The 27119-nt window shown below is 39.5% G+C and overlaps 1 protein-coding gene across 1 annotated transcript in view; it reads left to right on the top strand.

The window, feature by feature from the left end:
• The window catches only part of cacna1ba (calcium channel, voltage-dependent, N type, alpha 1B subunit, a), a 213345-nt gene that overhangs the window by 93413 nt on the left and 92813 nt on the right, over window positions 1–27119 (top strand). Inside the window, 7 exon segments of the mRNA XM_041787071.1 lie at window positions 18451–18566; window positions 18655–18741; window positions 21806–21889; window positions 23312–23518; window positions 25416–25528; window positions 25866–25978; window positions 26065–26196. Of these exon segments, the coding sequence (XP_041643005.1) occupies window positions 18451–18566; window positions 18655–18741; window positions 21806–21889; window positions 23312–23518; window positions 25416–25528; window positions 25866–25978; window positions 26065–26196 (852 nt within the window).

Raw genomic sequence — 27119 nt, 5'->3', positions numbered from 1 at the left:
GTCTGCGGTAAAACTGATAAGTGAATAATCCTTTGAAATATTGATATTAAGGTTGAAATCAGATCATCATAACTAGAACATAATACAGGTCAAGTTTAGAGCTCCATAACAAGGGTTCAGATATCTAACATACAGACACCCAATACATGCAATACAGAAGCAAGCATTTATACCTTTTATCACTCAGACTGCATACAGAGGTGGTCTTGAGTGTCTGGATTGACTGTGTGGATGCGATGTGTGCTCATACACATTAAAGACCACCCTGCCAAGTGGAACGATCTGCTTTATTCTCCTAGAGAACAAAGCACGGCTTTACTTATGTCCACCAAAGAAATCCTAAGACAGCATCAATTTGGTGTTGTTTCATTGTTTTAAGAAAATGACTTAAAAAGATGGATTTCTGGTTTCTGTTCTGGCCAACAGATAAGCCGTTATGTCTTCTTCTATGTCTTATTGTTCTTCATCACTGTTTGTTTGGGGTAAAGGTAGTGCTGGGGAATTAATTGAAAAATAATCAAAACTGCCATGTAGAGCCTCTAACTGACTTAAAACTGCTGTGTCAGATTGGTTTAAGTTAAAATGTTTTATCACATGGACTTGAAATTAAACATCTATTAGCCCCAAAAAGGTTGGGAAATCAGTAACCTTTTTGATGTCAAAGACAGTTTTTTTAAGGCAAGAAATCTGAATTATCTTAAATCTATATCAGGGGTTCAGACCTGGACAATTCATTTGAATGTGGCCAATCATTCAGGGGAGGGAAGAGAGAAGCGCTATTTCATGAATGTGCCATAGACGGAAAGGAAAAAGAGGGGGACTACATTTGTGCCTTTGTCCTGAAATACTTCAGTTTACTTTGTGTAAGAACAATTGTTCACTCTAAATCACTTCCAGCACTCCTGTAGACCACGCCTTATAAACAGTATTATTTGTAGACACATAGCGTTTTGATAAAGGATTTATTGAACCAAAGAAGGCATGTGCTCTGCTTGCTGTGCTTGTGTGTGCACGCCGACAAGCACTTGATAAAGTGATTTCTGAACACACGGCAGTAACACTGTATACCTCCTCAATCCTAGTTAGAGGTTGGGATGATTGCTCGGTAATCATAACCAGTAAAAGTTGAATTAATTGGGATTTAAATATTTGCCATAATCACACATCCCTAGACAATAACGCTGTGAGTGTTTAACTGCTTGACAACGTCCAGACAGTTTGGTTTGTTTTACCAAGTGCAATGTGAAAGCAGACACAGGGAAGTGCAACAATAATGCAATTTCAACACCCAGTCGACCCGAATCCCCTTTATTATCAGGTGTGACAGTGACCTTAATCTAACCAGCAAGAGCTGGACCATGGGCTGCTGTGGCTCAGTAGGTAGAGTCAGTCCTCTTGCTATCATCATACAAGTTGTCAAGCAATAGAAGTTCATGCCGCCCCCTTGTTAACAAAATCACAATATTGAAAAGACTCAGGCACACCACATACTAGGAAACAGACCTGTTAAATCTGTCATTATTAGTCATCGTGTGTGGGGCCGCTACTATTTTCAAAATCTGTTAAGATGTTAAAAATCTTTTTGTGGCTTCCAGGCTTAATACACCACAGGGACGTTGAACACTGATTCCTGCTCTTATTTTAAACTAGTAGATGACAAAGGTGAATGCTTCTCTGCCGTTATTTAACACTAAGATGATTAATTTGAGACAGAAACGTCTGCTCGCTCTGTTCCAGCTGGCTGCTCTGCTCTCGCTGATAAGGCGCCGTTTTTCCATTGCTGCTCTAAATTCTGTTTCTTCTCTTTCCCTCTCATCTGAAATCAAGGTGAGAGACTGACCGTCCCTCAAAGACTCTCAGAGTAATTTGTTCAGAAACTTTATTTTGTTAGATGGAATAATGAGTTTCAGCTTTTTTCTGGTTTACTTAATTCTGACAGCAATTAACGTGGAGCCGCTGGGAGACGAGTTTGATGACTAGACCGAACAAAATGCAGAGTCAGCTCAGCAGGGCCATTAATGTGTTTGTTTCATTTACATCAAAGTTTTACCCTACTATTATTCCTGTCAGCTTATAAATTGATGACTGGAATGAGTAAAAGCTTTGATAGGGTTTTAAAAAACAGCTAGGTACAAGTATTTTTTTCAGCTTCTAGCTTTATTTCAAAATCAGGTTAATTTTAATTACAAAGATCATCATGGCTTTAGTTTATGATCACAGACATCTCCATGACAGAAACAAACCTTCCCTTTTAATCCCAAACTCACTTTAACTTCTGAAGAACAAATGAAAAAAGGAAAATCATTCCTTTGGTTGTAAGAAAAATTTAAAAATAACAATGTAGAAAATTGAAAGCAACAAATGTAACTTTTCCATATTTAAATAGTAGATTTAACATTAGTCTAATACGCCCCAGTCACCTGCCTTCAGCGCTTCAAAGCGGGGCACACACATAAGATATATTCTAAATTTGAAGAGATTTTTTATCTGTTAGAGACCCCACACATGAAGATAAAAAAATCAGGCATTGAACAGTTTTGATCGTACTGTGTGTGGTGTGTTCCGATAACCTGAATACAGCACACCACACATCATGATTCTGCACCACCGATCTAGAATCTTGTCCTCCAAGCCAGAAATCCTGCGTGATCCCACGTGATCTAACAAAAACGAAGAAGAAACAGTTGTTGGCTTTCCCCACACACATGAAGATTTTTGGTCGTAAATATTGAACAAGTTTAATGTTTACGACCGTTTTTGGAGCCGATTTTTGGAACCGATTATCGGGACAAATTCACACTTAACACACCTCAGACCGCAGGATAATCTTATGGGATAATCTTATAAGACATAAGATAATCAGGCGTTTGCCCTCCTTGGTCGGGAAGGGGGAAAATCAGGACAACAGCCCAATTATCTTTATGTGTGTACCCCACTTAACTTTGGTATCAGGCTGTGGTTCTCTCTCAAGTGTTTAAGACTTTCTGGCACCAGTTCACACACCAGCCCTTAGTTAAAAAGAAGCCTGCTGGCCTGTCTCTATCTCATCGGCTGAGGCAAAGACAGAAGAAGTAGTGGTGGATGAAGCTAAGATGAGTAAAGGAGAGAGTGATCAAGCAAGAAGGTGGACTAGAGTGGATTTTAGACAGCTTTACATGTTGGTGAGAGCTTCAGGAACCAAGACATCACATTACGCCGTCACATTACGTGTCAAACTGAGCATGCCTAGACATTCAGATCATATTGAAGATGGCCAGAATAGGACATAATGAAGAGAAGGAGAGACAGAGATCCTGTGATGTGGCCCTCTGTGTTACTTTCATATTAATATTTACAGTAAAACTCACAATGATTAACAGGAAAAATAACTTTCAAGTGTCACTTAAGAGGCTGTACATTGCTATTCTATTTGTCAAGCTATATTCTGACTTCCCTGTTGGGCTAAAATAATGTGCCAGTTTTCCACAGCACAGTTAGTCCAGAAGGTGTAAAACCAGTGATCCTCAGCTGGCAGCCCAGGGGCCACATCAGGCCCCCATATCTTCTCAACCAGCCCCTAGAACATGATCAAACTCAAAATATGTGCAGAGGGAAAAATGTTGTAGTATTTTAGGATTGAACTCCTTACAGCTATTAAAACGACTCCAAAAATAGCTAAGATTGAAACAATTTAATCAGGGATGACTTAATGTTTCATCCATTTTTCAGAAATCCATCTGTAAGCCAATATTAACATATATAATGCATATTAAACGTGCTTTTTTATCAGCTCATTCTTGATTAAAAACTGATGCTTTCTATGGAAACTTTTGGTTTCAGGTGTTTTGGGATTGCAGTTTTCCTACTTGAGTTTTTCATTTATCGTACACAGCATAAATGACATGACAGTCACAGAAATGTTTAGCTAAGATATCTCAGTCGCCCCCTTGTGGCTGGCTGCAATACAGGGACTGATCTCCCTGTTGGAGCCTAAAAATTGTATACATTTGAAAGAAAATAAAAATATATTTACTAATATGTTAATTAGACCATTTTAAACATTTCTTTAGTTTTAAAGTTTGGGCCTTAAAGGGCCTGTTGAGGAAAACGCTGGGCCTTCTACAAATGTAGTTGATGTCTGCTGGTTTATACCAGTATCAGACTGGTACTCGATATCTGTCCATACCCACACTCTGGCATTGGAATCAGTATAGAGAAGCTAAAATAATATAATAATGATTTTGTTTATATAGCACCTTTAAAAACAGATGTTTAATAAGTGCTTTAACAGACATAGCAAAAGCAAGAACTCAGGGATTTGCAAGATAAACCATAGCAATAAACCAAAAAGATAAAGTCTTGATTATCAAAACAAACTGAGACACAAATGTCTACGAAATTCACATAATTGAAAGGAATGAAAATGACGTGGATGATCTTGAAGGCAGTTAGATTAGTAAAAGATGAAAATATCTAAGGGAAAGACAGCATGATTTATATGAAAGTAAAACCATAAATACACATAAAAGAAGACGACATCACATCATTGGCAATGAAATGAAAATAAGAAGATTAATAGCAGATAAAAAGGAAGGGAACGGGTAATAAATTGAAAAAAGAGGATATTAAGATGGCCATGGAAGGAATAGTCAGGGATAAAAGGAGTAAGAGCAGCAAAACGAATGAAAGAGTGTTTATGAAAATAAGTCAAAGGAAGTGTCACATCAAAGCAATTCTGTAAAAGTGAGTTTGAAGGAGTTTTTTAAAGATGTTACTGAATCTGCTAGCCTTATTTCCTCAGGCAGGTCCTTCCAAAGTCGAGGGGCCCTCACAGTGAAAGCCTCGTCCCCTTTAGTTTTGAGTCTCGAATTTGGAATGACCAGGAACCCCTCTGCCTGAGGATCTAAGGCTACGTGAAGGCTCATAAGGGGTCAGCATCTCAGTGATATAACCTGTGGCTAAACCCATAAAAAATGGTATCACCACTGAAAACATGCTCATTAGGTTAATTGGTGACTCTAAATTGACCGTAGGTGTGAGTGTGAGCGTGCTTGGTTGTCTGTCTCTATATGTCAGCCCTGCGATTAACTGGTGACCAGTCCAGGGTGTACCCCACCTCTCCCAATGACAGCTGGGATAGGCTCCAACCCCCCGCGACCCCATGCGACCCCGAATGGGATAAGCGGTATAGAAAATGGATGGATGGAAAATTGTATCAGAACATCTCTAGTTTCCATACAAATAAAAACAAAAAAATGTTCCCACTCCCACCAGAATGTCTCTGTCCTCTCTTCCTCTGAAATACTCGCCACCTGTGGAGAAGAGAAGGAAAGTGGACTGGAAACCAGCGATGGGCAAGTTACTGAAAAATAGTAACTAGTTACAGTTACTAGTTACTGCTATCAAAATGTAACTGAGGTAGTAACTGAGTCACTACATTGTAAAACTATATTTACTTTGAAATTGTTTGTATGTATCACATTAATGAGTGTTGTAAGCAGTGTGTGAGGAAGTAACTCTCAGCATTGCAGCCATTATCATCATGCTGAAAGCCGTGAAACAATAGAACACAGTAGAAATGTTTCTAAACTTTTGAGAGGATTGAAACATTTATGTAAAAAGTCAAGCATTTGTACACTGTTTAAGAAGAGTGAAATAGCTGTACTGCATTGTACAAATTAAATCACAGCTGCTCTCTAAATGTCTTTCTGGATGGTTCTACCTTTGTCTCAACAACATATCTCTCTATAAGTCCGTTTAGTGCTTCCTGGTGACACTGGTCAGCTGGTGGTGATTTAAAATCAAGTCTTGGTTGTTTGGATGGAGTGGCTCCTCCTTGGTCTGTTGAGCTAATGTGAGCTGTTCTTGGGTTACCAGTGTTTGCCTCTCTGAAATCTAGTGTGGCTGAAGCATTTTTTGTGGTGCTTTGTGAAGTTCAAGTTCTTGGTGATGGGGAAAGTTTTCTTTCCTTTTCTTTTTTTTTTTTGTCGTTTGTCTTTAGGAGGTAAAATAACGCTGCTATTTCCAAGGCAGAAAGCTCACACTCGGGTGCTCAGCCATAGTGTGTGTGTTTGTGTGTGTTAGTGTGTCATTGCAGCAGCACATACTCTTTCTCCCAGAATGCTACTGTGCTTACGTTGGGTCACATTGTTCACAGAACTGGATGTTTATTAACTTCTAAATGAAGTTTTCCACTTTAAAAATGATGAGTAACTAGTGCTTTAAATTCTCTGTAATTGTAACTAGGGATGTTCCAATACTATTTTTTCCTTCCCGATATGATTCCAGTACCAAGGTGTTGAGTATCTGCCGATACCTAGTACTGATCCGATACCATTGTGAACTTTCTGCCTTAAAACGGTAGCCCGTGCATGACGTGCTTTCCGGCAGCGAAGAAGAATTGATTTCTAGTGCTAACAATTATGGCTAAACAAAGCCCACTGGGTCTGTTATGTTCTATTTGTATTTACTGCAAAAAAATTAATAGAAAGTGTCAAATTGCAAATCATTCTGCAATGAAAATAAACAGTGAGGACGAGCCTGTGACTCTGTCACTCCTTCAAAATCACTCTGAACCCATCCATCCTGACAGAGGGCTTCATATGGCACCAGCTGTGCCAAGTTGGAGAGATGCAGAGCAACTTTTAGGATGCACTCACACTGGCAATCTGTGTCAATCTTAATCCAGTGTCTGTTAGGGGCCTAAGCAAACAAACGCATCCCTTTATCTAAATTGGAATATTTCCATGGTTGATATCCTCTTGATAAACAGGCAGATTGCGATGTTTAAAGTGAGGATTCGGTACGAGAGAGGGACTGAGGCGAATGAGCAGGTAACAGCAGGAGCTGATCTGAATCATCAATTATCACACTGTTTCCTCAGATTAGAAGTTTTGCCGTGGTAAACTTTGAACTTCATATCACCAATATTGCAGCGTAACCTGCATCGTATTTTGAAAGGTGGAGTGCTACCTTCGACCGTTTCCTATCAGCCATGCTTGTTTTGTTGATTCAGTGAGCTGCTACAGACGTCATTTATTGTGCATGCAATGCTGCGTTTGTGTCCCACATGGAAAATTGACTACTCTTCTATTGTCTTCCGGTCACAAGGATGCGTTTAGGTACCAAAACATGCTATCATTCAATTTTACGTGAATCAGTACTCAAGAGTACCAACGGAATTCAGTCAGTACCTATAAGAGTACTAAATTTGGTACCCATCCCTACTGGTATCGGAATCGGAACAACCCTAATTGTAATGGTGTTAACCCTTTAAAGCCAATTGTATCATATTTGAAACTCAATTTTGTGGGACCTCTTATCAACAAGATCAGTAATTTGCTTAAAAACCTTTTGTATACAATCAGATTCTGCAAAGTCATAAACTTTCATGGAGGTTAGATCCAAAACCCCTTCTTTTGGCCAACTGTAGAATTTTGAGACTGGTCCTGGGTCTTTTAGATCACCTTATTCATCAATATTTCAAAGACACGTGGATTCTACTCAGTTATAAAGCAACACCGCCAGGTGACAAACCAGTACAGAAATAATCTAGCAGTTTGATCAGACTGGTATAGGAAGTGCTTAAGATCAGGATGAAATAGAATGAAATGCAGGAAATTCTCAAAAAAACAGAAACAAAATTTTCTTCAAAATAGTCAGGGTTATCTCATGATGGGAACAAAAAGGTTATTTTCTTGTCAGCTAATTAATTAAGCATGGCCATAAATGGTATTATTTCTGTTAATGTTGTGTCTTGTGGCCTCTAGTTTCTCTAAATTCCACCCTGTCTTAAATCTGTTGACCTCTTGCTCCAGAAAAACCAACATGGCATGCCGCAAGGCTTCTACAGCAGCGGTTGGATAGATGTGTGAGACCATAGTGGCTGTTTCCTGATATTTATGTGTTTTAAAAGTTCCCACTCTTTCTTCTAGGTTTCTTCTGTGTACATGTTTCTACTGATAGAAACAAACATGACAAAACAAAGCATGTAGCCTTTAGCCGCCTCCTCCTCCGCTGTTATCTTGTCGTCTCCACTTCCTGCTCTCTGCTCAGAGGTTGTCGGAAGGCTTTACAGTTACTATGGAGGTGGAAGGTCACTGTTGCTGTCTGGCGGGGGCATGGGGAGGGCATGTCATTGTTTAAAGGCCACGATCTGAGCGTCAGAGCAAGCAGGAGAGCAGATACATGCAGGGTTGAGAGGCTGCAGATCCCCAGGGGAGGTCAGGGCCATTCTCTCAGCTTTTATCCCATCAGCGTGGGCAGGCGGGGAGAAGATGTGATCAAAGCTGAACTCCTGACCGTCTACTCTGAAAGCTCGTCTCACTCATCTCCAGTTTGTCTGACTCATCCTTTTTACCATAGATGACACTGTGTCTCATATTTATGTCAGATTTAAAATTCCATAGGAGTTTTCTGTTGTTACAGCCAATTAGTGGACAAGAGGGGAGGGGCAGTTTTTAAAAATAACCTCCAGTGTTTTTCAACCCAAGCTTTATTTGTGTTTCTTTTATTTTATAATGACTGAGCATTGTTGTTTTAGGGAAATCAATTTAAGGCAATTTTAATTTTTGCTTGATCAGCCCCACAGTCCACCCACAGCCAAATGATTGGGAGGGCATGACCTAACTTGAGACTTGTCAGGAACAGCATTTTGTCCAAATAATCACCAAGTGTGTTGTGTCTACATGCTTTCTTTACTGCTTAATAGGGCTGTAGATCTCCAGTTTCATCAGATTCATCACAGTATTTATTTATTTATTTTTATTTAAATTAATTTAACCAGGAACTCATTAAGATTAAAGGGGACATATCATGCAAAAATTCCTTTTTCAGGCTTAAAAAAAAAAAAAAAAAGAAAAAACATGCCCCTGACCTGTCCACAATCCCCTCAGGTACCAGAAAAATCCCCACCCCCCACCCTCCATTTCTCCACCTTTCAGAAAATGTGTGCTGTAAAAGGCCATTCTCAGATTTTCCACTCATGATGTCATGTGGGGAGTTAGCCCCGCCCCCAAGTGCAGTTGGACCTCCCCACTTGGAAGAAGTTCCGCCGTCCTCTCCTGATCTTCCTCTTAGCTAGCGAGGAGAGCCACTTCCATTTGGCCAAATCCATTCCCGAGAGGGGCGTGTTCAGGGGCGGAGTCATACAGCTCATTAACATTTAAAGCCAGCTCATTTACATTTAAAGGGACAAAATATGTCCCCTTTAAGAACCTCATTCAGAGTGGCCTGGCCATGACGGGCAGCAGCACATTCACAGTTACAAACATGAAACATTAAACATAAAATCACTCAAAACATTGATCAACCAAATCCTGACATACAGATCTGAAAGTCATCAGTCAAAAGCATCATCAAACTGATGTATCTTCCTCCATCACCTTTAGTCCACTTTTAATTCAATGTAAGGAAACCAGCCCCCTGGAACATGTATTTTCCTGCAGAAGATTCCCAGGCTGCAGGAGCAGCATATCCAAACTCCCTTTACCCATTTCAAGATAGGCTTTAGGCACAGAGAGCAAAAGTAAATTTTGTGGCTGAGGGTGCATTCACACCAGAGCTGTTTGGTCCGCTTTAAACAGTAATGTGAAAGCTCACATGAACTCTGGTGTGGACCAAACAAGTGGACTCTGTTCTGCTTGAAAACAGGGGGTCTCGGTTCACTTTGAAACGAACCCTGGTGCAGTTTGTTTGTAGTGTGAAAGCAAAGCGATTTATGGATTTATATATGTGATTTAATACACTCAAATACATGTCGGTACCTTGCTTGGTATCTGTGTAGCTGTAGCAACAGGTTGTAGCCTCTCGCTCACATGTTTGCTTGCCTTTTTTCCTCAGTGGTGATTCATTTGTCTCATTTTAAGAATGACATGCTAAACAGCTCACTGCTTCACTGACTGCTTATAATGCCCCAAAACAAAAGCAGAAATCCCAAGACAGCATAGATTTGGTGTTTTTTCATTGTTCACGTGGGGGGGAAAGACCGGCGGAAGGAGATAGAGTTCTAGTTTCGTCTTCTTCTACGTCTCCTTTTCTTCTTTGCTGCCCTTTGTTTGGGATGACAGCGCCACAAACTTATGGTTTGGTTTGGCTCGTTTGACTAAGGGTAATGTGATTGAAAACCAACCCATAGGAAAGTGCAACAATGTAGCAATTTGAGTTCCGAACTGAACCGAGTCCCCCGGACTATCAGGTGTGAAAACAACCTTAGCCACAGAGCGAAGACTGTGCCTTTCATAACTTTTCACATGAATAAAATCACACAATCTGATGGACTCAGATTAAGTGTAGCCTTATAAATAAGGATATGTCAATGATTTAGCCAACGAGTGGTCAAAGACGGCCAATCTACTAAATCATACAGAATACAATGATGAGTGAAGGATTGGTAATAAACCTCAGTGCCTCAAAGTATACAGTATTTAAAGAATGAAGGTGGGAAGATGCATGCCTGAACAAAAAATCACTGTAAACAATCAGAGGCATAATAGTGGCATCAGAAAGTGTTTTATTAACAGCAAAAGAAAAACAAAATGTATTTTTGAAGTCAAAGCCCAGACACAACAAGTTGTTCAATATGAAACTTAAAAGTCAAACAATCATTCTTCAAAAACCCAAGATATTTGTAAGAAGACAGACTCAATCACGCCTGAGATGTGGTAATGGACGGAAGGTTCAGTGGCTTTTTCACTGAGTTTAAAAATATCAAGAGTTTGATTTTGTCAGGGTTCAGAACCAATTATAACCCACAGTGTCCTGTATAGTATCAAAGGCTTCTTGTAACTGACATAGAGCCTGATGCAATAAATGACAGTCATCTGCATATAGATGGACGTTAGTATAGAGTACATTTGGATCAGGTAGGTTTGGATGATTTTTTCTCTTAATAAACAAAGCCATCATCTAAAACTGCATTTTGTATATATGCAGGTTGTCTTTGTCTAATAACTAAATTTTGTTTATAATCTGAAACATTTAACTGTGACAGATATGCAAAAAAAAAAAAAAAAATCAGGAAGGGGGCAAGCACTGCAGCTTGTTTCAGACTCTGGTTGTTGGTGAATGAATCTGTTAGTGTAGTGTACAGTATAAAAACAAACTGTAATTCTGTCATTATTGGGTGTCGTGTGTGGTCTGTTGTGTCTTAAGTGGGTTCAGATATTAAAACCTGTTAGTGTGTTTCTGCCTTTAGAGAGGGGAAATTGTGCCTGCTGTACATGTTTGAAACCTTGTAATTAGCTCATTTTCTGTGAGTCTGACTCGATGCTGTGTTTATGTTTGTGCTCATGCTGGCATATGTAACAGTATGTGTGTTAGAGACCGTGTGAAAGATACTACAACAGTCGGAAATCCTCTCTGCCACAGTCTTTCCATGTATACAAACACGCTGCACACTCAGCCAACACACTACTCACACATTAAAGAGCGGATATAAAGGCAGCAAATTAGATAAAGAAAGAGGAGAAGGCACATATACAAACACTCACACCCTCAGGAAGGCAGGCAGACAGCCACTGCAATGCAGAGCAGAGCTTCCCCCGCCGCTGTGTGGGAGACACACCAATCACAGCGCGGTGGGGGTGGACTGGAGATCCCTGCTTGGTTATTTCAATACTCCTCTTCTTCTTCTTCATCACCTTCGTCTTCTCTTTATTTTCTTGTCTCTGTGTTTCTTTTTCCTTCTTTTTCCCATGCCACTTCTCCCTCTCTGCCTCATATCTCCTCACCAAGCTCATGTCAGCTCCCTTATTTGCATGACATAACCCAGAGCTATACAGTGGCAATAAAGATGATTCAACAAGCCTAAACAAATTAATAACATAGCAGAAACAAAGTGATATTAACACACATTTATATATTTACATGTTGATAGTCTTGCTAAAATAAATGATTCTGATTCATTTTTTCATCGATTTCCATGTGTAAATATTCAAGATCTTTAGTTTCATGAGAGATAAATGTTCACTTGTTGTTCACATCTTGTTCATAAGCACATACTGACATGCTTGTTCTTCCTCCAGGATATTCTGTCAGCTACGACCTCAGTTGCTGAGTCACCACGCAGACAGGATGTGACTTAAAAAGGAGAGATTAATAGGAGAGCAAGTCCTCTGTGCAGCCGCAGGTTTCTAAAGCAATACACTCCTCCACCAGGTTGTCCCACTAAGTTCCAACATTGTCTAGTTTGCAGCATAACCTCCAGTTTAGGATGAATTTACTACCTTACTAAGGTTTAAGGTGCTGCACCAGCTGAGATAGTTCAAACAGAGGCTGGAGAAAGTCCTCAAATCTTACGCCCACTTCCTTAATTCCTCCTTAGCATGTGTTGGACATGTTTTATTGTTTAAAAGAAAAATGAGGAGGAGCAGAGGGGTTCACTAGTCAAAGGAGATATCCCTAAGAAAGTATTGAGATTAGGAATGCGTGAGGTTAATCGCTAAAACAGTTAAATTTGTTAAGCCGGCATGGGATTAACAAGTCGATTAAACAGATAGAGTTGTGCAGGAATGAGTCCTAAAACGCGGGAGTGAGTTAGAATTTTAGCACTTCCGGTTCCTTTGTCTGAAAGTCTGCGGGACTTTTGAATGAGTTTTTGGTTAAAAGCCTGAAATAAGGTCTGTGGTGAACGCAAGCTCAAGAGAGTTTAACATTTTATTCTACCAAAAAAAGTACATCTGAAACGTGACCCACCTTTGAATTGTGTATCTTTTCACGTCTTAATAAAGGCGGTTGCTAAAAGACAGCTAACAAGGACTACAGCGTTTGTCAGGAAGACTATACGTCATCATGCGAACACAGGCTTGAAATCCTGGTCTATAATGCTCTTTTAAACTGTAATGAACCTCCCACCATTAGAAGCCGCTGTAGCTACAGTTAATGGTCGCTGCCTTCCTGTCTGGCACTTCACGGATGTAAACATCAGAAGCTCAGCGGTGGCTTAGCGGTTAGCGTGTAGTAGGAACAGTGTATGATGTTTTTTAAAGTAGTTAATGGAAATAAAGTGGTATTTAGGCTGTTGAGGGTTGAACTCACTAAAGGCTGGCAGTGCTAGCTTGTAAAATTAGCCTTGCTGTAGAGAGTTTAGTAGGCTAACGTCACACCTGCTGACACTATCACCCTGTGAGGAATTGGACTGTAAATTAGCCATAGTAGAAACCATAGTTACCTGACACACCAGATAAACTGTTAGATAGCAGAGGATATATTTCACATTTGATGAAGAAATATTTAATAACCACTCCAAGAACTGAGGTGAGAGAAAGACACGAGAGACAAGATGACTTAAGTTGAGCTGTTTACTTAGTCTCAGCCGAGGAGAAACAGTGACATCAACACAGTGAGAGGTTGAAGCCAGATTTCTAACCAAGCCCAAAGTAGTTCACGCTTTTATGCCTCCTGGTAAACCTTGATCCAGATCATAACTCAAGTTATGATCCACAGCCTCTGCCATACTGGAGCCAGACTGTCTCCATCTAAAGGTCACCAACACACGAAACTATGAGGAAACACTATAGGAACGAACAGCATTTTATCTACTCAAGAATTTGAGTTTAGACTATCAACCAAGGAGAAGAGGAGAGACGCCAGAGTCTCCATTCCTGACTGTACAGTGTGACCTGGGACCTTGGATAAGCTTAACAGAACATTTATGAATCATCAGAAATGTAAGGAATATTGGATTTTTCCTTATCAACATTCACATGGGAAACCTCCCATACAAAGTGTTTGAGAAGGGCAGGACTTTTTCCAAAAATTCTCAGAAGGTCTTTGGACGTCACATTTATGTAGGGCCAACCAGAGCGACAAGAGGTATTAACCTGAGGTGGTAACCTGAGCTTGGCAAAAACACCACTGTTTTAGTTTTCCATTGGTGAAGTCTGATGGTGGATAAAACTCATGCCAAAGCAGGTCGGAATAAGAGGAGAGATATCTTTCCATCGTTAAAAGCTATCAGAACACTCAATAAATGGATAGTGTGCCATTTTGCTATCCTCTAAGTACTTTATTGTACTTTACTGCACTTTAAAATTTGTATCTTTGATGCTACATTCATACAATTATATCTTTTTTATTAACCACTGAATGTCTTGTGTGTGTCTTTTTATACTTAAATGTGGCACTGCTAATTTTGTTGTATCCATCCGCTGCTTTTATTACAGTCTTGAAGATGTGGCCAGGTGTATAGGTACGGTCATAATTGTCCAAGGCAGACTTACCAATAGCTACCTGAGTATGAAGACAACTTTGTATGGCTCCAACCTTGTTTTCAGAAAAAAAAAACATGTTTGTTTGTTTGTGATAAAGGGGAAAAGAACTGGTAAATATAGCTCACTGTTACCATGGAAATGTTTACAGCACTGTATGTTGGTTGTAAATAAGGGCTGCACATACCATACTTAAGGGGTTGTTTGCAGTCAGGTGATCACGATGCTGTACTAATGCCAGATGGGGGCAGTTGAGAAACACTGGTTAGGAATCAGTGAGGATGAAGAAGTGTTACTACATTCAAGCTCTAAATGGACATTCATGCTACAGGTATTATCAGAAAATGTCTACTTAAGTGATCCAACACTTTATAAAAAAGTAATTTGTCACACAGGTTATTCATCAGGCCTGGAGGTGATTGGTATCACTAATGACTCAGCTCTGCAGACCTCCTTTTTCATTCCCATCTAAATGAAGGAAGACAAGAGTTTAGTACTGAGCTTAAAAGCTAGCTGAGCATCTTTATCAGCTTTCTTCTTCATTTTGTCATAAACATGCTCTTAATGGAAACACTGATATACTTTTTAGCAAATAAACCTTGAAGGGTAAGTGATTAAGTGATGATGTGTCATTCACAAACAAGTTGTAGGGGTGGGAGAAAAAATTGAGACAGCATAGTATCATGATATTTTGTCTGGTGATATATCGTATCATCTCGTCTCGTCAACCAAGTATCGATTTTTTCAAATTAATTGCTAATATGAACTGAAGTCTATGATAATGGTAAAATAAAATCAATTTTTGGACAACTATTTGTCCAGTGAGGTCGGCAGAGGTGATGGTCATAGAGCAGGAGAAAGTTAGTAACAAATATGGCACTACCAGGGTAAGGACATTAGGACTGCAAGCAGGGCAGGACTGATATGGTCATGACACATGAGGTTTGCAAGAAGTGCTACATGAAAATATAATACTGTGGAAATACGACAAACATAGGGGCAAGACAAATGCTATATCAGCTAAACAGTTGAAAAAAATAGTATAGATCGCGATATATGGCAGTACATGGTATCGCAATACTCTGTGTATTGCAAAATGTTTGAAATCGCAGTGATATCAAATCGTGACCCAAGTATCGTGATAATATTGTGGGGTGATTCCCACCCCTAACAATTTGGTGAACCAAATGATCCAGAGCTTTAAAAGGGATGGACTTTCCATCACAAAAACTGGTTCTAGATGGATGTCAGCTTGCAAACAAAGGCCAAGCTAAGCTAAATAGAAAACTGATTTGCACTGTAAGTGATACCATATTGCAGCATTAACCAGGAAGGCCACTTTTAACATATAATCTCCCTTATTATGAAAATTCATCCATGACACCAAAATGTTGGTTTACTGTTTAGTGAATACACCGTATAGAGTGCAGTTTCTAATCAACAGTGTCTTCAAGTCAAAACAAGAAGCGAGCTGGAAAATTATTTTCATATTATTTTAAATGAGAGCCCCATGGTGGCAGAATTGGAATTCTGTTTATTCAGCTCACATTTCTTCCCTGATTGGATGCTCACTTTGAACATCAGAGAATCATCCAGACCATATCTGCATGCAGAAATGCACTTGTTTCTACAACAGTATTGGCTGATTAACTAATTTCGTTAATGAGCAGCTTATCAGGTTGACCACATGAAGTGGTCAGTTTGTGTAAATATTCCTTACAAGTATCTACAAGTTAAATTTATTGCTTCTGTGATGGTAAATTTACTCTAAAATTAGTTTCAGAAGAGTTTCTCAGCTTTTTTTCTCTTTAAGGTTCCAGTAAACTTCCATGAGGTCCATCCACTTTTCTCCTCTTTTCTGTTTTTGCTCCTCAGGATACAGCCAGACTATCCTCTGAGTTTCTTTATCTCACAGGATACACAGACTTTAGTTCATTACAGTGTCTGGATTGTCTTTTTCACCAAACTAAGGTGGATTAAGATGTACATAAATCAGAGCCAGAAATACTTTATTGATCTCCGGGAGAGTGTGTAACACTGCAGTTGATCCTTTTGTAGAACAGAAATATAAGCCTGGTGAGTTTTAAGAAGGTAGAAAGTAAGACATACTTTGAGACAAAGGTATGACACTGAAATATTTATGTCAGTCAGTCTCAGCACCAGAAGATTGTAACTGACAGGGCATTTGATTTTAAAGGGCACATCCCAAGTCCTCGATCACATGTCACACTTTTGTAACTTAACAAACATATTATAACTGCTAATTGGCGCAGCCTAGGGGTGCTGGCATTTTGGAAGTCCACCACACATGAAAAGCCTTTAGTTGATAAATGATACTGTATGTAGTTTAGATTACAAAACAAACCCCTTATTCCTCACTTAAAAAGCGTTAATTATTTTCAGCCACCAGTCTTCTGTCCTCTATTTTCTTGATCACTAGCCCCTGTGACCAGTGGTTTTTAAAAGTCACAAGTTTAATAATGGTATTGTTGTCCAGGAATCACATTTTTATAGTAAAGGTTGACTACGACATGCTAAGACTTACTTTATCTAGATTTTGCAATCCTTTTAGATGTAAACGAAAACTTTAATTCCTAACTTTCATACACTGGAGCTTTTCCTCAAGGAGAAAACACAAACTGATAAAGTGTTCTGTTTCTTAGAAAAATGTAGACATTTAGACCATCTGGGATGAGACAAAAAATACTGTATGCTCTGTTCTCATGCTTTGTTTAATCAACGAGATCACAGTAAGGTTTCCTAAGGTTTTTCCGGAAGATACTCGATACTTTTACTGTTCACAAACGTAAACACAGTAATACCTAAGGGCTGTACGTTAAGTTTTTTACCCCAGCACTGATGCTGATCCTGAAGTCTACAACCACCTCCACTATCTGCAGAGCAATAGGCTCCAGGTTGTTCTGACTACACCAGATCACCAGATGGTCAACCTCCCACCTGTAGGTGGATGAGGGTCATGTTGTCTGCGAACTTAGCTTGATGGACTGGTGACTGAAGGTGCAGCTGTTGGTATACAGGGAGAAGAGCAGAGGAGAAAGAACACAGCCTTGGCTGGGGGGCGGTGCTGATGGTCCTGCTATCAGAGACATGTTTCCCCAGCCTTACCTGCTTCTTCCTGTCAGACGGGAAGTCAGTGATTTACCTGTAAGTGGAAGCAGGCATGTTCAGCTGGGAGAGCTTGTCCTGTAGCAGAACCTGGATTATGGTATTAAAAACAGAGCTGAAATCCACAAACCAGATGCTCAAGGATGAAGGGGGGACCATGTTGACAGCATCGTCTGCAGATCTGTTGGCTCTGTAGGGGGTCCAGGAGAGGATCTGTGATGGTTTTGAGGTGTGACAGCACAGGGCGCTCAATGGACTTCAATACCACAGAGGTCAGGGTGACGTGCCTGAAGTCATTAAGTCCTGTGGTCCTTGGTTTTTTGGGGACAGGGATGAATGTGGTTGCAAATGAAAGCACGCCCTAAATGGCATCTCTAGATTAAATCAAGGTTGAATGAATGAATGATTGTATTTCACTGACTCTATTCTGTTATGGGCTGTGCATAATAAATTAGTGGTCAAGTGAGATGCAGAGAAGGAGCGGTAAAGCAGAGGAGAACAGGAAATTATGCCAGACACAGAGGGCATAGTTCAGCCCTCAAAACCAGGAACCCACAAAACCACAATATAAAATGATGAAAAATAAACTTCTCCTGGGAGGGCAAACCTCATGGATGGGAGTACGTAACACCAGCTCTGACAAATGTGTGTGTGGAAAAGTAGAAACACGTTTACAAATGAAGATGTATTTAAATGTTGAGATTATCCCACAATATGTAATTTGGTGAAATTCTGAATGAAAGAAAAAATGTAAAACATCCTAAAAAATCTTTGTTCAATGTTTGTAATAACAAGTTTGTCTAAGTTCTTCAACTTCTATAAATTCCCACATGTGAATGCAAATTGTTCCCTAACAGCTGTCACTGCAAGCTGTAAACAATAAACAATAAACAATTGTTTATTTCCTTGCCAAATGTTTCATGTTGTGACAGACTCTAGCTTGTTGTCAGAGCAGGATGTGTAAGTATCCTGCAGCTCACGGTTCAGATCATCCTGGTTGTGACAGAAACACTGACTCACTGCTACCTGCTGGAGGCCGGCCTGCTGTACACCTGTCAACGGGGGGAGTGCTTCAGGGTCCATGTGTAGGCCTGTCACATTCAATAATCTTTTCTCTGCCTGCTTGTGGTTTCTTCAGGGAGTTTGCCAAGGAGAGAGAGCGGGTGGAGAAGAGGCAGGAGTTCTTGAAGCTCCGCAGACAGCAGCAGATAGAGAGAGAGTTAACGGGCTACCTGGAGTGGATCTGTAAAGCAGGTCAGACACTAGCACTAATGCTCACATGAAAAATGTAGCTAGCTTTGACTCAAGGAGCTCTGACAACTTTGAGGTGTTTGTGTTGCAGAGGAGGTGATGCTGGCTGAAGAAGACAAGAACGCAGGGGAGAATTCTCTGGACGGAGCGTGGTACAAAAGGAAACAACACAACTCTGGTGAGCACTACCGACTCCACAATCGAATCAGAAAAGTAGGAAATAATATGAAGTACCTCAAATAAAATGTCAATTTTATTCTTGCCTAAAAAATATAAACACATTTTAATTGTAACTAATCTTGTGATAGTTCCAAATAAAAGACATAATGGAGCCATGGCCCGCTGCCTAGACAAGTTCGAGTTTAAATTTGTTGTGAAACAGACCAAAAATGAATTTGTCAGTGTTTTAGTACAAAAATATATAGGTGGATTTTAAAATGCATTTTTTGAGACTCTAAATTGGAAATCTGGAAACCTGATGTTTAATACTAAGTCTGAATGTTTCCAATGCAACAAAAGAAATGTGCATTTACAATCTTCACTGAATAGCAGGGAACAATATGAACACTAAGAATAACTCTGGTTAGCAGTACTAGCTCCACAATCTCTCTAAAACAGGAAATAATACAAGGAGTATGACTCTAAAGGTTGCTCTATTTCATTTTAAGAAAATACACATTCAATAATGTGTGTAACTCTTGTTTTTGTTTTGTTTTGTTTTTTTTTGTTTTGTTTTGTTTTGTTTTGTTTTGTTTTGTTTTGTTTTGTTTTGTTTTTTTACACAGTCTGAAGAAGTTTGGGAAAATCCATACAACCTCCCAAACTTAGCAACACAAAAACCAAAATGATGAATCTATAGGATTTATATTTGTTCCTGATTAATCGCCTGTTTTATTGTGTTATAAGATTTGACTGTTTTGATTTAAACTATTTTTGTATTATTTTGGATTTGTCTTAAAGGTAACTGAATTCCTGTTTGGATACAGACCTACTTTTATAGATAAATAGAAGATTGGGAAATGAACCTTACCATGTAAAAAAGGAATATATCTGGGATTGAAAAGGATGGGAGGAGACGGTAGAGTGCAAATGTTAGATAACACAAGGTTTAGTTTATTAGTTTATTTGACAGGGGCCATGCAAAACAAAACTGTTAAGCCGGAGTTAGCTACCAAGCTAATTTACATCTATGGTCCCTGGGCAGGTAGATGTAAAAAATATACAATACAAATAATTAAAACAAACATTCTAGCATTTAAAAAATACAAACTCAACAACAGCCCATCACTTAAAACAACACATTTAAAATTTCATTTCATTGTCTTTGAGATTGATGCATTCAGAGGTGTAAATCAGTGATCACATGATTGTTTTTCCTTGAGCCATGATTTCAGTTCACTTCTAAAATCATTGAGGTTTGTGCAGTCTCTGATATGGGTAGGAATTGAGTTCCTCTTTGTCCAGGTTCAGATGACTTAACTTATTTCACATCATTTTACATCACTGGGGATGCTGGGAGACGCTGATCTGAGTTAACTAAAGTGAGTTGTAGGGTCAATAAATTATGCGATTAACCGTGATTAAAAATTGAGCGCACTAAGTGTGGACCTTAATTGATCATGATTAGCTTAATTAATCTTAACAGCCCTAATCCTTTTTTTAATACAAAGCTTTTTCTCGCTAGACTAGGAAAACCATCTGTTTTACTGTCTTATCAGTACTATTTTATAACATAATTTATTTTTATCTCAGTTTCATATTAAAAACTGGACTGACTCATTTCACGGCTGAGATGATATGATGGTCTTGACCCTTGATGTAAAATAAACCCACATACAACATAAAATAACAAGTAGGATGTGTTTGTGTATGAAACACATCCTTCTCCCTGACACTAAGAACTCTGTTCGCATCTGGTTTTGTTTATTTACCATCCTGTGTGTTTCTTTTTTTCAAATGAGTTGTTTTGTGTATTGAATGTTTTATTCCAGTTTGTCATCTCGAAATTGCTATACCAAATGAGAGTAGGTATGAGAATGGATTGATGGACACTTGAATCATTTTTAAATACTGTCTATAAAGTTTTATCATTCTTCTGTGCAGCAGCTTCTCTTAAAATCAGAAGAATGAAACTAAAAAGCAGAGCTAGCCTGTATCAATGAAAGCGTTGACCTGTAATCCCAGACTCAGTGGGGCCAAATGATTTCCCTTTAAATCAATATTGTGACGGATAGTTGCTCTGTTAAGGTGCATTTGTTTCTTGCATCATAAATGGTTGCATTAATCCTTTGTTTATAGCTGCTGCAGATGATTTCTACAAGCTTCCCGCTCTTAATGTGTATGTGCTGTTCCACACATCGTCCTCTTATCAAGGCTTCACCGCCTCTCCTCTGCAGCCTCACCAAGGGGAACAGTCACAGTGATTATGGGTGCAGGGTTGGAGGGTAATGAGATTAAAGTGAAGAACAGAGAGCGAGGCTCACCGGAGTTCAGAGGCATCATGGGAGTACGAGGGTCCTTCACGCATTTTTAAAGCTCTTCTCTCTCTCTTTGAGACTTCATGATTTTTTTTTTAACAGCCCTAAGCAGGCGGTGTAAGCAGCTCAAAGTCTGCTGGATAGGAAGTTGAAACAAGCTCAAGTTCCTTAAAAAGGGAAAAGGTGCTATTTTCACAGCACTGACACTGATGGATCCATGTGTTCAAGGCCTCTGTTTGTTACTCTAACAATCTATGTAAGCTTGAAAGTATTCAATAATTACATTTTCTATTAAGTCATAAATCATTTTTAACATTTGACTGTTTTTATGCTCCACACCAGTGATGGCCGAAGCCAGAGGCAATATGATTTCACCTTGTTCGTCTGTACACTTGTCCATTTAGGCCATTTTTGTGAACGGGATATCCCAAGACTTTTTTGATGGATTTTTATCAAACTTTGCGCAAATATTTTCCCCAGTCTAAGGATGAGCCAATTGGATTTTGGAGGTCAAAGGTCAAGATAATTGGGTGTCATGTTCATTTCTTAGGTTTCAGGCCATTCTTGCAAACATGAGATTGTTGTTAACATTTTAAGGGTTTCCTTAAGCGTTTCAAAAATGATCATCTGGACTGTATTTAGGTAAAGGAGGTAAACAGGTCAGATAGTCACATTAAGCTTCATATAAAACTTAAAAATGAGGCAGTGTTTTAGAGCAGGGTGCTATGTAAGTCATTCTTATTTTTGTTCTTTCTGTATTTCTAGTGTTGAAAAGGACCAAGAAGAGTAAAAACGACCTCATCAATGCAGAGGAAGGAGAAGACCACTTCACTGACATCTCATCTGTTGGTGAGGACGAACTCTAAGTTAAAACAGAGCTCAGTAGTGACTTCCACTTTCACCACCACTCTGGCACTGATAGATTTCCCATATGCTTCATTAATGTGGACAAAATCCTGATATCTCTTGGAAAGATCAAAAATGTAATCCTTTGTCATGAGCACCTATTAAGTGCCAAACCAAACATCAAACATCACTTTACCAGGGCAATGTGAGAAATAAAATATCAGCCAGGGATCCCCCCCCAAAAAAATCACTTAAAATATCTTGAAAGATTCATTAAACATTACAAGGAATTTATTAAAAGGTCTTACAGTCATTTGACTTTCATTACACATGTTATGAATATTGATAAGTGGTCTATAGACTGTAAAGTTTATAGAAAGTGCCCATACATATTTACAATTTCATTTAGCAGACGCTTTTATCCAAAGCGACTTACAACTGGGACTGGTGTTCCTGGTGATAAGGACCTTGCCCAAGGGTCCACACTGGACACTCGTGCTTGTGGTATTTGAACCCCAAACCTAAGGCATAGATGTGGCTACTAAGCCCACCTGAGGTCACTGTTTATCAGGAAGGAGGATTGCAACAACCCCGGTTGGGCTCTGGATGTCCTTGCATATTTCTAGGGGCATGGAATAATAATTTGTTGAAAACAAAGTCAGCACATTGGCTGAAAGTCACCAGTTAACACAGTCACTAATCAAAGCCAAACCCTGTATGCACATAGGAAAATGTTTAAGCGACAGAGTGCAAACACTGCGAACTGACACTACTCATGGGTTGATTATTGATGTTTATTATGTAAATTTGGAGCTTTGAATTGTCAATATTTTTTTCCCTGTTTCTAGTTTACATCCCATCAGGTGGTTGTCTACAGCCTGAGCTTTGTAGTTTTCTCTCTAGAGGTTTCCTTCAGTGACACACTATGCAAGTGTATTTACAAGGACACTGATGATATAGCTGGACCTGAACTCAAGGTGAAACTGCCAGTAAAATCTCAGGTCTTAGTTTGGGACTCCGGGTGCTACAGGATGAGTCAGATGTCTGGATTAAAATAGATCAGGAAATGATGAGGCCACTCATCTTCCTGAGCTTGTAATGAAACGCTAATAGAACCATTTTTCTCCTTCCCTTTTGTGTCCACTTCCACTTGACATTTGAGCTTCATTTAAAGTTACAGAAGGTTTAATTTAGTTCAGACTAAATGAAGAAGACCTTGGTATTATATCTACAAATAGCCAAGGTCTTTACATATTTAGTCCTGCTATTTTTGTGTTTTTCTTCATGGTTTTCCTGAGCATGTGGATTATGTTACTCTAGAATAAAGCCTAAATTGTACTAAGGAGTGTTGGCTAAAGTCTTGTCCTGATTTAGACCAGGTTACTTTATCCCTGTTTTGTGTGTTTGTCCCAACTGCTCCCCCAGGGTCACCGTTTGCCCGGGCCAGTGTGAAGAGCCAGAAAGAAAGCACGTCTTACATCAGGAGGAAAGAGAAGAGGATCCGTTTCACCATTCGCCGGCTGGTCAAATCTCAGAGTTTCTACTGGACCGTTCTGTGTTTGGTTGGCCTGAACACTCTGTGCGTGGCCATTGTGCACTATGACCAGCCGGACTGGCTCACATATGCACTATGTGAGTACCACCAATTTTTGTGTTGATACTTGCTGTTGTGTCTCTATTTATTTGTCCTATTATTTTTTATCATTTACTCATACACACAGTAAGTACCACTAAAAGTATTTGGTTTCATTCACTTAGATCAAATAAAGTCTGATCTCCTCTGGTAGGTTCTTACAGCAAAAGCTCTGTCACCTTTGGTTTTCATCCCTGACCTAGGAACAGACAGAAGAGTTCCACTGGAGGATCTTAGTCTGCGATCATGTTCATAAGTGGATAATAGCTCAGAAATGTAGGGAGGAGCCAGCCCATTTTGTGCCTTAAAAGTTAGTGAAAGATTTTTAATATCAGTCCTAAAATCAACTGGCAACCAGTGGAAGGATGCTAGAATGCTGCTTCATTCCTCTTAAAAGCCAGCTGCTGCGTTTTGAACTGTCTGCAGGCGATGAATCGATTTTTGACAGGAGACAGGTTTACAGTCAGTTGCAGTTATCTAAGCAGGGGAAATAAAAGTATGAAGTAGTTTCTCTTAATATTTGCATGACACTAGTGACTTAACATTTGCTATATTCCTGAGATTAACGCAAGACTCAAAAAAACTTTTTCAATTGAAGCTAAAAACATAGATCCGATCAAAAATTACACCAAGGTTTCTTCTAAGGAGTTAAATTGCTTAGCTGTGAGGTGATTTGATTTCTTCTACATACAGAACAAATGACAATGACTTCAGTTTTTTTTTCTGTGATTGCAAAGGGTTGAGAGACATCAAGGGTTAGCGCTACAGTAACAAGGTTCCTGATTTGCTTCCCCTCTGGGCCTTTCTGTGTGGAGTTTGTATGTTCTTCCTGTGCATGCCTGGGTTTCTCTCCAGGTACTCCAGCTTCCTCCCAACACCAAAGACATGATCGTTAGGTTAATTGGTGACTCTAAATTGGCGGTAGGTGTGAGGGTGAGCGTGCCTGGTTGTCTGTCTCTATGCCAGCTCTGCAATTGACTGGCGAACAATCCAGGTTGTACCCCACCTCTTGCCCAGTGACAGCTGGGATAGGCTCCAACCCCCCACAACCCCCAATGGGATAAGCATGTAGAAAATGGATGGATTTGAGACATCCAGGATTTGATTTCTGAGAGGCGATTTTTTTCTGACTGAACATAATGTATGATAGGGACACAGTTATATTTCATCCATGAAACTGTGAAATTGGGTGTTAAATTCATGAATAATATTGCCAACAGGGAGCATGTAAATGGAAAATAAGGTTGGGACATGTAAAGTTTACATTACTTAACATGTTGCTGTTAAGAGTTAACAGTGCATGCTTTTGTTGGTGATTGAGAATCCTTTTTAGGGTGAGGGCTGTAAAAAACCTTTATAATGAGACTAGGAGAATCCAAGTAAAATTAAAAAAAAAAAATGTCATTTTTCTCATTATTACAGTCTCCATGATTTTGTGGTTTCTCGTATTTCTGCACAGATGCAGCACAAAGTTAAACAGATTTCCATGTTATCATTAAACAAAGTATTAAAGTGTGCAGCTCTCTCTTTAATTTTCAGAAACTTGCACACAGATGTTACACACGCCTACTTTGTTCCTAGCAGGGTTCCTGGCTCCTGTAAATTTCCCTGTCTAAGATGCCCTGCTGTCCATCCGTGCAGATCTACACATGCAAACATGGGCCAAACGAGGGCCATTGTACATTCCACATACACACATGTGAGCAAACACAAAGCTCACACATTGCATCATGGGAGAGGACAGCAGTTATCTCCTCAAACAATGGACTCTTTCTGTGTCTTATTTGATGAGGGCACAGCTGAACAGGCTCAGCTCTATTGAGTGGTGTACACCAGCAGGGAGGCCTTTTTAACCTGGGGCATTGATCTGTGTGTTTTTTGATTGCCCCTTGACAGACCTGGCAGAGTTTGTATTCCTGGGTCTGTTCCTGGCAGAGATGTCTATGAAAATGTACGGTCTGGGCCCCCAGAACTACTTCCACTCCTCCTTCAACTGTTTCGACTTTGGGGTGAGTCTTCCCAGATTTAAGCAGCCCAGAAGAATACTGACACCTATACCAGTCATAGCTGATGTTTGATATAGTAGCAGGTTGCTTGACCAGAAAAGTCATCCTTCTTCTGCCAACAGCATGCTTTTACTGACTGCGTTCAACAAAAGTGGCTCAAAAACATGATCGATAACTTATGATATATTAAGCCTTTCAAGCAGACAAAACAGTGCAGGTAGTCTTATCAACTTCTGCTACCAATGTATTGATGAAATTTGTCTAATAGATGTACTGTTTGTATATAAAGTATTAGTTCAGTCTTTTAAGCCCTGTTATATTAACCCTTCTGTGTCCACAGGTGATTATTGGCAGTATTTTTGAGGTGATCTGGGCTGCCATCAAACCTGGAGCGTCATTCGGGATCAGTGTCCTGCGGGCTCTGAGGCTGCTCAGGATCTTCAAAGTCACCAAGTGAGTCAGCAGAAATGTCTCTCTATGGAAGGAACACTCACTGTGTTGTGATATTTCTGAACATCTATATGCATTTGTCTCTGAAGGTACTGGAACTCTCTGAGGAACCTGGTGGTGTCTCTGCTCAACTCCATGAAGTCCATCATCAGCCTGCTCTTCCTCCTCTTCCTCTTCATCGTGGTCTTCGCTCTGCTCGGCATGCAGCTGTTTGGTGGACAGTGAGTTATCTGTTTTACAATTCTGCTACTAGATTTATTGATGAAAAATAGCAATTGGTTTAATTTTTATTTGGCAAGAAACATTTTTTGTTTCTTTGTTTTAGTTTTTATTACTTTTGATGCTACTGTTAGTTTTATTAGCTATATTGGATACTTTTTTGGTGCAAGACCCAAATGGGCAAGAAAAGTAAACATCATACAACTCTGAAATATTCAAATAGGCTATTCTTCACTTCTCATTTGATTTATTCCAATTTAATATTAAAAAAGAATTAAATACACTAATTCTTACACTTTCCAGGCCTAAGTTGTAAAAGAGTTAGCTGCTCTTAAATATTTACTTCACGTCTAAAGGTTTAAGTGAAGATGATCATTAAATATTCTATTGTAGAACATGTAGATGCTTCATATTCACTCATGCACACAAACTTACTGCCCCTCCAGTAACTGTCAATGAGTCAATATTCAGTTGCCCTTTTTATATACAACCTCAATTCCAAAAAAAAATTGGGGCGCTGTGTAAAATGTAAATAAGAACAGGGTGCCACGATTGTCAAATCTCACAAACCCATATTTTATCCACAATTGAACATAAACAACATATCAGATGTTGAAACTGAAACCTTAGGGACAGAGTATATCTTCATCATGAAAAGTAGGCACAGGGCCATGCATCCCCTCTTCTTCTGACAACAGTCTGTAAAAGTCTGGGACGTGAGGAGACCAGTCACTGGGAGAGGAATGTTGTCCCATTATTGTCTGATGTAGGATTCTAGCTGCTCAGCAGCCCTGGGTCATCTTTGCTGGATTTTTCCTTTTATGATGCTCCAAATGTTTTCTGTTGGTGAAACATCTGGACTGCAGGCAGTCCAGTTCAGGACCTGAACTCTTCTACTGTGAAGCCACACTGTTGTGAGGGATCA

This window comes from Cheilinus undulatus, linkage group 5 (genome assembly GCF_018320785.1).
Source record: "Cheilinus undulatus linkage group 5, ASM1832078v1, whole genome shotgun sequence".
Classification (NCBI taxonomy): domain Eukaryota; kingdom Metazoa; phylum Chordata; class Actinopteri; order Labriformes; family Labridae; genus Cheilinus; species Cheilinus undulatus.
The sequence above is the reverse complement of the archived record's forward strand: the minus strand, read 5'-3'. Positions and strand labels throughout refer to the sequence as shown.